At 38.0% G+C, this 13054-nt stretch overlaps 1 protein-coding gene across 1 annotated transcript in view; it reads left to right on the top strand.

Annotated features, from left to right (window-relative positions):
• LPCAT1 (lysophosphatidylcholine acyltransferase 1) overlaps window positions 1–10076 on the top strand; it is a 54821-nt gene extending 44745 nt beyond the window's left edge. The window contains exons 10-13 of the mRNA XM_009641311.2: window positions 869–1022; window positions 1928–2026; window positions 5306–5444; window positions 9796–10076. Of these exons, the coding sequence (XP_009639606.1) occupies window positions 869–1022; window positions 1928–2026; window positions 5306–5444; window positions 9796–9980 (577 nt within the window). The 3' untranslated portion in view covers window positions 9981–10076. The remainder of the gene's footprint in view (window positions 1–868; window positions 1023–1927; window positions 2027–5305; window positions 5445–9795) is intronic.
• The last annotated feature ends 2978 nt before the right edge of the window (window positions 10077–13054 follow it).

Genomic DNA, 13054 nt, shown 5'->3' with positions numbered 1-13054 from the left:
TGGAAAGTTTGGATGCACACATTACCCCAAATCATTTCAGAGGAAACATGTTGATGAAGATTTGGTAGATGTACTAGGGAGGGAATTTACTTCTCCCCACATACCTGCATCACCATTTATTATAGCAAGAATTTTTTTCACAAAGTGAAAACAGGAAGCGTGACTTTGCAAAAAATAAACAACCACCATGCAATAGATATCTGCTGCTAAATGTAAAGCTGTTCATTCATCAGTCAAAAGCTGGTTTTGCAATTGGAAGGACTGAAGGAATTTCTGTAGCTGTATTAACTGGTGTAACTTCTTTTGAGTCAGCTCGTAGTGGTGTCCCAACTCTGGACTGAATGTAAAAAATGAGGACTGACAAACAGGATTAACAGTATAATCGCTCTTATGTAATCGCTGATTTCTTTTAGGCAAGGTGCATCAGGTCTTTCCTATTCAGTGACATTAGTAAATTTGGAAACTTAATTGGTTTATGTTACTGTCCTACAATACAGCCATATTCAGGCGACCTAAACCCCACCTAGTTCTCCATGCCTGCTATCTATGAGCTAGTTCTAGACTGTGTTTCTTGTTCATGTTGAACTGCTAACACATATGGTTTATAATCAAGGTAGAATAAAGGGCATAAGTTTATCACCAGGATTCCTAAGCCCTTGCAGTAATTTCTAATACAGTTCAAGAAATAACGGGTCCCTTAAAATTACAGGACTACATTATTTTATAATAAAGTTGCTTAGTAATTCTGATTCAAGAGTTTGTAATGTGTTACACTGGTGTCATCCATTGCTTCATTTGGTATATTGAAATTTGTATTGTGAAAACTGGTTTTGTTTTTAAAATATGCAAAAAATAATATGCTTTCTAGGCTGAAGCCAGAAACACTTGAAGATGATCTTGATAAATATGCTGCAAGTGCCATGAAAATGAAAAAAGAAAAGGTGGATCTTAAAGAATTTTCAGCATACTTGGAATTTCCAGTTTCTCACACATTAGAAAGTATGTTTGCGCTCTTCGATGAGGTAAGAAACAACATCATGTTTAAAAATTGTACTGCTTCTGGTAAACTCCACTTTAGCCTAATTCTGTTCCAGTTGAATTCACTGAAGTCCAATTTGAGCCAGTGCTCAGTGCTTTTGAGCACTTCACTGCAGTATTTGCCTACTGCATTTCCATTTCAGCAAGGTAAGAGCACCTATCATCAGCTAAATAAAGCATTCATTCAGGCAGAAGTTAAAAGGAGTATCAGTTGGACAAAACTGATTTTCTTTCTAGATGCAAAATATGAAGAGGAATAAAGATGGGTTCGGGCTAAACCTCTGCTGCTGCTTGTTGCAACTGAATGCAATGCCTATTAGCTGATATTTTACTTACCTTGTAAATAAATCACTTGTTCTTCTAGGATGTCTGAAACCTGAAGTACCTAGGTACTCTGCAAATGAGCCGATTTTTCATTCCTCTGGCAATCATTCAGAATAGGGCAATAACTGTTATCTTTGGATGAGGTGCTGTTTGGACTGGGAGGTGGATACGTCTACAGTGCTCTCTCTTAGACCGAAGAGCAGATGTCATGTATTCCAGGCTTAAATTAGGCTACCTTGCTCTCTTGTTCTCCAATTTTAATCTCAACCCAGTACTTCAGATGGTTTAATGTAAAAATCTTAAATATGCAAGTAAAGGGTGACAGTAGCAGCACTGTCTTCCAAGAATCTTTGAATTATGACTTCTGACTGAGACTCTGAAAAGGGCTGGCAGAGCTTTAATGACCCAGGTTCTTGCCCTGACATAATTCCATTTCAGTGAGACTTTTTTTTGCAGTTGCACATGTAACGATCTTTCTGAATATTCTGCATCTTTAGCAACTGTTAGTTATTTATGAAAGTTCTCAGACAAATTGCAGTATTTTAGGTGAGGTTTTCCTTCACAGAATGAAGATGGCATAATTGACATTCGGGAGTTTGTCATTGCTCTGTCAGTTGTCTGTAAGCCATCCAAAACTCTGGAAACAATTCAGTTGGCATTTCAGGTAAGCAGTATTTTCTTCCTCTATGAAGTTTACTTATTTTTAGAAATTATTTGTACTGCCACTAGACTTAACAGAATCTTGTTTCACATGCCCTTTAAATACTTAATTGCATATCAAAATAACATTAATGGAAAGTTAGATTAAGAGGTCATGCTCAGAGGGAATGCACTGCGAGTTTAAGTTGTATAAAATTATGGAAGCTTGCAGTTTGAAATTGTTCTCTGTGGAACTCTGGTAGAATCCTTTTCAGCACATTGAGTCTGAAACCTGAAGTCATTTGTATTGATTCCTCTAAACTAAAGGCTAATGAGTTGTGCTTACTACTTATAATGTTTCAGTCAAATCTTATTTTTCAAGTTAATAAAATATTTTAAAACTTTTCCTACACGTTAATAGAGATTAATTTTTTTTACCCCCTTTTATCTTCTTGGTAAGATTTTCGTCCCTCTCAGTCTTAGCATGTTTCTGTGTTGGTCCTGCAGTCTCTGCCCAGACTTCATGCTTCCCAGAAGTGCTCCTGATCTTGTTCTAGCATCAGAGGTTTGTTGTAGCATCGGCATAGATGGCTAAAGCAGGCTTTTTGGGAAAGTGACAGCAGCAGTACTTAATGTTTGCTATTCCAGTGGGTATATCTGACACCTTGATTTATTAATTAATCTCTTTAGTATTGCTCTTTCAACACGCAGACTCTGCTGCATCCTGCATCGTCTTTTCCTTGAATGAATCTTTTCCCTTTGCCTTGAACTCACATGGTCTCTAGTGTTACTGAAACTGAAGAGTGCTAATTCTTTATGTTGTCTTCACTAGTGAATGCATGGAGTTGAGAACATTCAATTGTACGGTACAACATGGCAGCCTTATTTTCCAAGTTGTTTTTCAGGTTCTTCAGCATACCTGTAGTATTCTCTTATCTATGTTTTGCTAAAGAAAGGAGGGTCCTGTGAATGTTTAGTGTTTGCATCTATCATTCTTACCCTTTGGCCAGTACCAAACAAATTTGACAAAGGAGGAAGGAACAAAAATATTTAGTTCCTACAAATATTGGGGGAAATCTGCCTCTAATAGCTGCTGTTACTGCTACTTCTGAGGGAAAAGCAGGAAGGTCTCTGTCTTCACTTACTCCATTCGATCTATATAATGACATAGAGAAATGCTCGGGTGCTATTTGGTCAGCTCTCTGTCTTCATACTAAATAAAACAAGGTTAAAGTAAACTTGAAGGTGGCTTTTGGGCAGAATTTCAGTGAGATTTAACTGTCATGATGCATAACATGCAATATACTTTATCATTTTAGAGGAAGAAAAGCTCAGATTAGGAGGTTATTTTCTTTTTGGAAGCACCTAAATTTAAGTTAACAGAACTCTTTCTTAGAAAATTTCTGTTCTTCACTCTCTGCTCTATTCTTCAACTGATAATACATAATTTTGAGTTCCCTGGTTGATTGCAAAACATAAAGTTAACAGTAGAACTGCAAAGAAGTTCTGTGCATGTATTAAGAAGGGGAAGCACTCAGCAAGGGGAAGCAGGTATGGCTTGGTTTATCCTGCTAGTGATGATTGGAAGGGTAAAAAAAGTCTTGAGCTGAGGAAATTTTGCTCACAGTATTCTAGAAAAAAGGGAGAGAGAACCCTTTTTTTTTTTTTTTTTTTTTTTTAATTCTTTCTTTCCTCCTGTCCTGGGTTCGTGTACAGTAAGATAGTCCCACACCTTATTGGGAGCCATTGAAGGATCTAGCCAGTTCATGAATGTGTGACTTTGAACAGGTACCTCTGCCATATGCTACTTTTTGCAAAGCACTTTGTCATTTGTTTTCAGGGACAAAGTGCAACATTTCACATAGCTTAACAAGTTTTTAAAGCGGAAGTGTTTAGTATATGGCTGAAGAACTTGAAAAATAGGAGTTACTGAGCCAACAGAGTTCTAAAACAGTGGGCAATTAAAAGAGAAGGGGAGATTATGGCAATCAAGTCTAAGAGCAGCACTCTGGTGTAAGTGCTATGCATCCTCACTTCCTAATTGCTAAGGAAACTAAAGGGTGTTGTAAATCTTGCCAGTATGATGTTTGTGAGCCTTACCATCAAGTATCACCTTCTGACTACTTGATCTGTGAAAATATAGCAGGTTTTATCAAACAAGTGTCTTGTCCTTGCCCCTGCTGTTTGTGAAACAGTGTGCAAGTTAGGTGCTAGGGAGGAAAAGGCAAGATTCCTGATTTGAGTATGAATGTTGTCTTCCATGGAACTTCAATTTTTTTATTCCACTGAGGTGTGCTCTCTCATGACAGTAACTTCTGCTTGTGTGAAAAATACAGGCTTATGCCTGTTTTGGTCAATCTCATCAGTTCCCACCTTCTCAGTGATGTAGAAAAACTAAAAGGAGGTTTCCAAAATAGCATTTTTTACATGGTTCAATATTTGCATTGTCATGCTTAAAAATGAGATGAGGATGTTTCAAAAACTCTTGTGTCTCAATTTCCATTGCACAGGCAGAGTTACTTTAGAAAATTTAATGAAGCTGTATTCGTTACAGATGTTTTGAAATACTCAGGTGATTTTTCAGGGGAAAATACTGTACATATACAAATGTAGAATAAGACTATGAACAATTACTTTTAGATATCAACCTCCCGTCAGTAGCAAAGCTAACTTCCTGTGAGGAACCTCTTTGCTTTGGTACTTAAGAATATGCAAATTACTATCTTTTAGCATAAGTATTTGTAGAAAATTATAGGTCCATCACTGTATGGGGTAAGATTCTGCTAATTAATACAACACCATTTAGATGTAGGTATTTTATGCAAACTGGCTGTCAAATCAGTTGGATTTTGGTCAAAGGAATCTTGAGGCTTACATCTAACCAAATGAAAACAATATCTGCTTTAGGCTGTCCTAAATATATCTCCTGATTCCACAGACTCTTGGAGTTTGGACACGTAGCTCAATGGACTAAAAATTACTCTCAGCTACATACCTGCAAAACATGTTAGTGTTAAATATTCTTGTTTCTGCATATCACTGAAATTCTAGTGGTTAGGCATGTAAATATAGGGTTTTTTCTGAATATGGCAAGCTTTACTTTCTAAATGTACACAGGTGAACTAATAATCAATGCTCTCTTTTACCCAGACTAATCAGAAATCTTTAGTAGATCACATCAATCTGAGAGTGACTAGAATTTCCAATACCAAATTTTAATTTTGCATAACTTCTTAGCATGGTGCTGTTCATAGGAGTTAGCATTCAGCTTTGCAATGATTTATCTTGCTGTCTTGATTCATAGCTGTACCAGTCAGAAAATGGAACTATAACAGAAGAAGATTTAGCTCATATTCTGAAGACTGCCATGGGTGTGTCACAGATCAATGTTACACATCTTTTTAGAGCTGTAGATGAAGAAGAAAAAGGAGAGATTACATATGGTAAGTATTTTAAGTGCATCTGAACTGTCATAAAATGTCAAAGTTGTTTGAACTCATGTTGATATACAAACCAGTTATATTTTTGTTAAACTTTACATTTCTTAGTTGACTTGTTGACTTTAATAATGATAAAAGCACTGCAGACAAAGTAAATTTATATTTAAAAAAATTTGAGTTTCACCTTTAATATCAAATGTCATGTTTACATGTTTTCAGAGGTTTTCCCTTCCGCGTTAGGTCAGACAATACCTGGATTACCTCTTTCAGCATATTCTGTTCTGTGACTTTCCATGTATGTGAATGTGTATTTTTAAGAAAGCTATTTTAGCTCTGTCCTATTGTTTTGTCTCTTGTATCCGTTTCCCCACTATTTCTGCCCTCCCAGACTATAGGGGGATATAAGACTTTCTACTCCTTTAACAATTTCTCAGCCTGTTTGAAAATAAATCGGGCGGGGGAGGGGATGGGATGGGGGGGATTAACCAGGCTGCTCAGTATGTAGTCTGTAATGCAGGTGATACGGAGTCAAGGAAGTTGCATTTGCAAAATTGTGAGATCTAGGTGAATAAATTATGCTGGGAATGAAAGTACTTGTGTGTTACCTCAGATACTTCATCTTTTATGCAGTAAGAATCTAAATTTAGTTGTATCACTGAAGTATGAACTGAGTTGTTGATAGCCAACATATTGCATATCTCCAGTAGAAGTGCTTATGACATGCCCTGTTTTAGTGGTTTTCCTTCAGGATAATCAGTATGTATTTAATTTGTAAAAATCTTACAAATTAAGACATCGGTATTAGTAAATCACAATTTCTATGCTAGTAATTCCTATGTTTCAGTCATACAATATGTCTATAAAGCTTCAACTACAGAACTATTTACAGGTATTTTAGAGTTACTGGAATGAGAATCATTGCCACTGCCCTCCCCTTTTTTCCTGACTGCTATGTCTTGTCTCCTTGATTCCTGCTATGCTACCCCTTTCCTTTCTTTTACCTCTCATCTGTCGTGTCCCCAGTATTTCTATGTCCATCCTACACTATTGCCTTTTTCCTGCCTTCGTTGCTCCTTGTTGTCTCTCAACTCATTTGGGTGGTGACTCAACTCTTCTTTCCCTCCCCCTCTCCCCTCATCACCAGCTTCAAAAATACCAGCACAGAATCTAAGCTGATAAGACTAGCAGAACTCTAATTTTGGCACACTTTGCTCTTTGAGAATAGCTAAAATTGAAGTAGTGTACAAGTGAACTCAGACCAGTTCATGTGAGTTGCCAAAGAATTCGTATTTTAGTATCCATCTTTAATAGTACTTAGTTGCATTTAAATCTGCACTTTACCCCTGAGTGGTCATGGTATGTTCCCATCACAAGAAAATCTGGGCCACTGAGCCACAGCAGTGGCCACTGAAGTGCTTAGTTCTACTTTCACAATTTTATTTCCTGAGGTCAAGAGTAGTCTTTTGTGAGGCTACACAAAGTAGGATGGTGTTACATTACATTTTCTGAGACAAGTGCTCATTTTATAGTGTGAATATTGCACCGAGATTTTAACATATCTGAATGCTTAATAGTACAAATAAATGTTCAATTTATTGTGGTAGAGAATTAGAAGATGAAAATAAACTTTTGGTATGGCATTTCTATCTTGAAAGTTCTTGCTGTAAATATTCAATCTCTCGCCTTTCCTGAGAATACGTGCAACTTTCCAGGAGAAAAACTTCTTGAAGTTCTTGTAGTACATATGCATACTTAATACAAAAGTATAGACGGCAGTCTTTAAGAACTCCACTCTGGGTTCTTTCCTTCTTTTTGTCTCTTTCCTCTTAGTAGGGGCAGGAAGCAAAATTACTTTTTTCCTAAGTAAATGACTACAGCAATCTTTTCCTCCAGTCTAATGCTTCACAGTTGCTTTAAGCTTGAGCTCCAAGATGAGATCTCTGATTAGAAGTAATGCTGAAATAGCTCGTTCTTCCTGCATCACCTTGTCTTGCGTTTGTGATGAATGAGGTCAATGGGATCCTAAGCACTTTTCTTTGGGCTCTGCTGTGTACAACTTTGATAAATATTCCTCAATATGTTTAGGACTTGTTTCAGCAAGACCCAAAACATCTACTTACTCAGATTTATCAGAAACATCCTGTTTAGTTCAGTCCTCCCTGGAATCTGAGGTTTTTCGTTTGGATCCAGTATTGATAAAACATTGAGGGATGGATCCTGGTAGTGGTGTCAGGATGCTGATCTGAATATAGACTATCGTACTTCTGTGAACAACTGCTTCATGGGATTTTCAGAATTTATTTTCTGAAAAGATACAATAGCTTTTTGAAGAATTACTTATAATGGCATCTACAGCAAATATTCTAGTCTTTCCTATGTAAAAAGGATTATGCTTAATGCGATTGTAAGAGCATCTTTGGTACTGTTGGTTGAAATTTTTATGCTTGTCTTACCTTAGTTGTGCTAACTGTCAGAATGACCTTTCCCAAAAGAGGCTATTTTTTCATCGTCATTAATAGGATGCACATATTATATGTGTTGTTACAAAAAGGAATAGACCCTTGGGATGGCCTTAAAACGTCCATGTGAAAAACAAGAACGCTTTCACGTTCTTGCTGCAGGCCAGACTCTGTTAAGGCTGGTAGCTGATTGCTCTCTCCTTGTTAGCTGCAGAAAAATAATGTACTCAGTTGGGTTCACTGAATGTGCTTAACTGTTTTGATTCTGATGAATCAGTTTGCACAGTTTCTAATTTATTACTGCAACTACTGCAACAGTTAAATATTTTAAATATAAAAGGATGTTCTACGTTTCCTTGTTGAAAAAGGTCAAATGCATCACATGCTTTGCTATGAGAATATTTAAAAAAAACAAAAAAAACCCCTTGAACTTGCATTAAATATAATTGAAAGAAAAGGTTTTGCTGTATGCATTTTCAAACATTTAAGATTTTTTTTTTTCCCTCTCTGAAGACTTTATAATTTACATGATCAGTCAGCCTGTTCTACATACAGGTTTTTTCAACATAGATAATAGTGTTTGTTTTCATGGCCTGAACATCACCAACTTTTGTTGCAGTTACAGGGTCCAAAATACTTTAGATCCACATAAACTGCAGATAAAGGATACCCACTTACTTGTTTGCAGAAGGATGAAGTTATATTTATTGCATTCTTGCCACCTATCCCTTTGCAACAGTTCAGAAGCAGGGTTGACTTACAACTTCAGTGCCCCTGTGGGCCAAATGACAAGCCCTTGCCCTTTGCAATATTGAGGAAAAACACACCGTCTCAAACAGAAGAGTGGCGGAGAGGGAAGGCTGTGGTGGTTCCCTTCTTCCACACTGTCCCACTTGTACCCGGAGGAACTGGGCTTCACCCCTCTGAAAGGCTACTTCAGCTGTCATCTGCGCTGCACTCCAGGGAACTCACAGCATCGTCTGATCATGAGCTCTTCTGGAATAACACACTGAATTTGGGTGGGCTGTGTATGATACGCTGGAGGTGACTGGGTTAGTGATAATGTTTGCATCCAGCTTCTTCCAGTGTCAGTTTACATTATAAGAATAGCTTCTTATGACTTGGATGCTGGACAGTATCTTGTGTTCAGATTATGTCTGAATAAACAGTCATATGGGCAAATTGTGACAAGGCTTCGATGCCTGATTTTTAATGCAAAATATAACTTCTTGATGTTAAGGATTCCCCGCTCCCCCAAGAACTAATCTTGCTCTTTTTGTTGTCTTATTAGAAGACAACATTAAAGTCAAGTTTTTTCATAATGCGTTACAAATTATCTTCTCACAATTTTATTCGCTAAAATATTAGGAGTTTTGAAATGCTGAAATCTTGAAAGCGGAAGGCAGCAATGACAGCTGCTGTTAGGCTGAAGAGAATTATGAGTGCAAAGCATTAAAGAGCATGTTTGCAAAAGACTTCCCAGATTTTATTAAATGGCTACTCTCGCTGTTCATTGTTCCTCAGCTGGAGGGCTTCTGCCCTTCCCCCAGTGAACAGTGGGAGGCTATGTCAGGGCAAGTGTGCTCCTCATGCATTTTAATGCAAATCTGAGCCTGTTTACCCCTTCACCATACAAGCTAAGCTCTGGTCTGAAGTGTTTTAAGAGGGCTTAGATAACTCTTTGCAGCCTCTCAGCTCTGGAGATGTGGTAAACTTCTGCTGAGAAGCTAAAACAAGCTATAGGGATAGCATTCTGTTAACTGCTGCTATTTTTCTCCACAGCGATCATGTGATTATATATATATATATATATATATATATACATGTAAGTATTCAAATTTAGCATCCTTCTGTTTCAAAGAGCTGATTCTGTGTAACAACAATTTTTTTTTTAGATGACTTCTACAGATTTGCTGAATTGCACCCACACTTTGCAGAAGACTATCTCTATGCTGATCAGATGGGAGCCCAGAGTGGCTTGGAGACTTCATCTGTTTCTGCTCCTAATGGTATCTGTACTGACTTCAGCCCTGAAAACACTGAAGATAAAAACAAGCCTCTGCAGAAGAAACGGAATTAACACTACAACTGTTACCTTCCTCTCCTGGTGAGAGGATTGTCTTTTCTTGGGATTTTCATAAGTCACTCCAATTATAAAGCAAATACCAGTTTTGTGTGTGGAAGTTCTTCTACCTTAATACCATTCTTTGAATCATATGTGCTATATTTAACAACATGTTCCAGGTTACTTTGGGGAAGATGTTTTAGTTTTGTTTTGGGTTTTTTTTCAAAAAGGTCTTTGAAAGGCAAAAATGTGAATGTGCTTCATTATAATGTTCATATTTAAAAGGAAGCGGCACACTTATTTATATTCCATTGGCTAGTTTCATGTACAAAGTGTCGCACAAACTGTGCATGTATAAAGAAACTGTAGCTACTATGGTGTTAAGTGCACTTTGGTGATTAGTGTTTTCCCTAGTTACGGGGATGTTTATTTGGGGCCAAACTTTGCTGTCCATATTTGCATAGTCAGTCTTGTTGATTTCAGTGGGATTATTCTCTTGAGCAAGGCAAGCGCATTTTGGCCCTTTGTTTTGGTTTCAGTGAACAGTTTGGAAACAATAATGCAAAAACTTGCTAAGGTTTACTTTTTATTTTTATTGTTGAATGACAAAATTGTTTCTCTTTCAGTCTATTCCATGGTAGAATGAAAAGGAAAGGCTCCTTATCCCTCAGCCCAACACTTTCCTACTGTAATCTTCCGGATGCAATTAAACATGAATTTTTTTCCAAACTGGCATGCCACATACTGTTTGCAAATACGTGGCAAAACTGTTTGTGCTTTCCTCTTACAATCAAGTCAATCACGTCCACCCGGTATTTCAATGGGAGATGTTTACACAATTGTATTTAATCTAAATTTATCAGGAATCACAGGTTTCTTCTGTGGCAAGCCTGTATATGCAGGTAACTTAGCATGCAACACACTATGAAAACTTTGTTGTATCAGCACAAGTTTGAAAAGGTTGCAGTTGCTTCAGAGGCCAAGACAGCAACAAGTTACAGAACATGCTGAAGAAATGCTCGTTAAATCTCTATAGCAACATTACGTATACTGCATATAATGTATATGAAGCTTAAAATAGTTTAGAACTGTTTAAAAAGAAAAAAAAGAGCAACCTAAAATGCTTGTAACATTTCTTATCTTTCCTTTTGTAAAGCTAGATGCCTTAATTACCAATGGAGGTCTCAGAAAAAATTATTTTTATTACTATATAACCACAGAGCTTCACTGATTAGGAAATGTGACAAAAGCCTCAAGGAGTAGGAAGGAGGGCTCTCTCACAAAATAACTCTGATGGCAACTCTACTTCCAAACAAACAAAAAAAAACCCCTTTCAAATAATTTCTGTGACTAATTTTGTAGGGCTGCGCTAAAATACGATGGGTTTGTGATTGTAAAAACTGCTTTTGAGATTTGAATCTTCCACATAGAGTAATTTAAAACTAGATTTGAAAGGTAGGAATTTTAGCAGAAGGAAACCTGTTTTACCAAATGCTTTTATTATTATTTTTTAAATTTCAGGAGGTGTTCTAAAGCTCACTAGGGTATTCGAATGTGTCTTTAGAAATCCCAAACTGAGGTGGCAAGTCTCCAAACTGAAACTGGCTTTAATAGGGAAGGTATGGGGGGAAAAAAATGTAAGAAATTATGCTTTCTGTCAGGTATGTGGAGGTAGGTCCTTATTTGGAAGTAACAAATTTTTGATTTATCTAGGTAACGTATGCCAAGCTGACAGAGCTGCAGCAGACTAGCAGACAAGTTTTAATTTAAAACTAATCATGAAAAATAGGAGAAATGGTTCGGAAAAATAAGGCCTGTGAGGAACTACACTTAGGTAGGAATAGTCAGCGGGAGTGGGCCTTACTGCATAAAACATCTTGGGGCAGGGGTGGTATCGAGCACGACAGACCGAGCACTGTTAACTCACTGCTGCAGAAAAGATACTCCTCGTAGTGGGATGCATCAACAGTGTAGCCTGTGAGAAATGTGGTGGTATTTCTGTGTCATCAAGGTGTGGTAAGGCCTTACCTGAAGTACCTGTCCATGTGGGGGTACCTGAGAAAGATGGGGAGTAGCTAGATAGAGTCTGGAGGGCAGAAAGTACTCAAAAAAGAGATCAGAAGTATTCTGTAATCCAAAGAGGAGGAGACTGAAGGAAAATGTGGTGAAAACAGTCTTCAAATATGGAAAAAGTTGCTATAGAGAGGATGGGGAATGGTCTTTTCTCCACATTGATGGTACGTACAGGCTATTCATTTAAAAGGCAAGTTAAGCATTAGGAAAATTTTCTTGCAATACACCTAGTTAGCTAAGGAGAATGGGTTATTCCAGGTGAGGTGGGGAACCTTCTTTCACTGGAGGTTTTGGAAACAGAACAGACGAGACAACTAAGGCAGAGGCACTTGATTTTTCGTAGGGATATGTCCTGAGGTCTACGTTCTGTGATTATACAGTTAGGTATTTCAGGCGGTGTGTAAGGGAAGTGAACTGTAGTCTGGGCATACTGCGTCTCCTCTACAAGACTTTTTATGGCATGTGGCTCAAGCTGCCTGTCTAAGATCTTTTGTTTCGTATGTGAGCTTGGGAATTTGAGATTTCAGAGTGCAGGGGATGAGATAGAGTTCCCTGAGACTCGTCTGAAAAGAAGAAAAAGGTAAGCTTAGTATCCCATGGACAACTTTGGGGTGAGAGACGCTCCAGAGGAGGAGATACTCTGTACACGTCTGTGAAAGAACGAAGAAAGCTGATGGAAGTTGGCTAAATGTGAGCGTGCCTAATTTGCACGTACTGTGTGTGTAACTTGGGGAGCTGCCTTCTGAAAACTGAAGGGTTTGTTTGGTTTCATATCCGTTACGGTGAGGGAGATGTTTTCTAACTGTGGTGAGTGTAATATCTGCACTTGTGTGCAGCTGAGCTGTGCAGAGTGTTTGGGCCGAAGGGTGCTGCAGCCTACAGTAGACGGGCCCTGAAACGAACGCCGCACTGCGTGGTGAAGAGGCACTGAACGTCCTGTGCGCCAGTGAGTTCGGTCCAGAGCTGCTGCTGAAGAAGGCCAGTGACCCAGCGCATTGTTTGCTTGGTGAGCAGGT

Source organism: Egretta garzetta, unplaced genomic scaffold (assembly GCF_000687185.1).
Source record: "Egretta garzetta isolate BGI_Z169 unplaced genomic scaffold, ASM68718v1 scaffold716, whole genome shotgun sequence".
Taxonomy (NCBI): Eukaryota; Metazoa; Chordata; class Aves; order Pelecaniformes; family Ardeidae; genus Egretta; species Egretta garzetta.
This window is presented reverse-complemented; position numbering and strand designations above follow the sequence as displayed.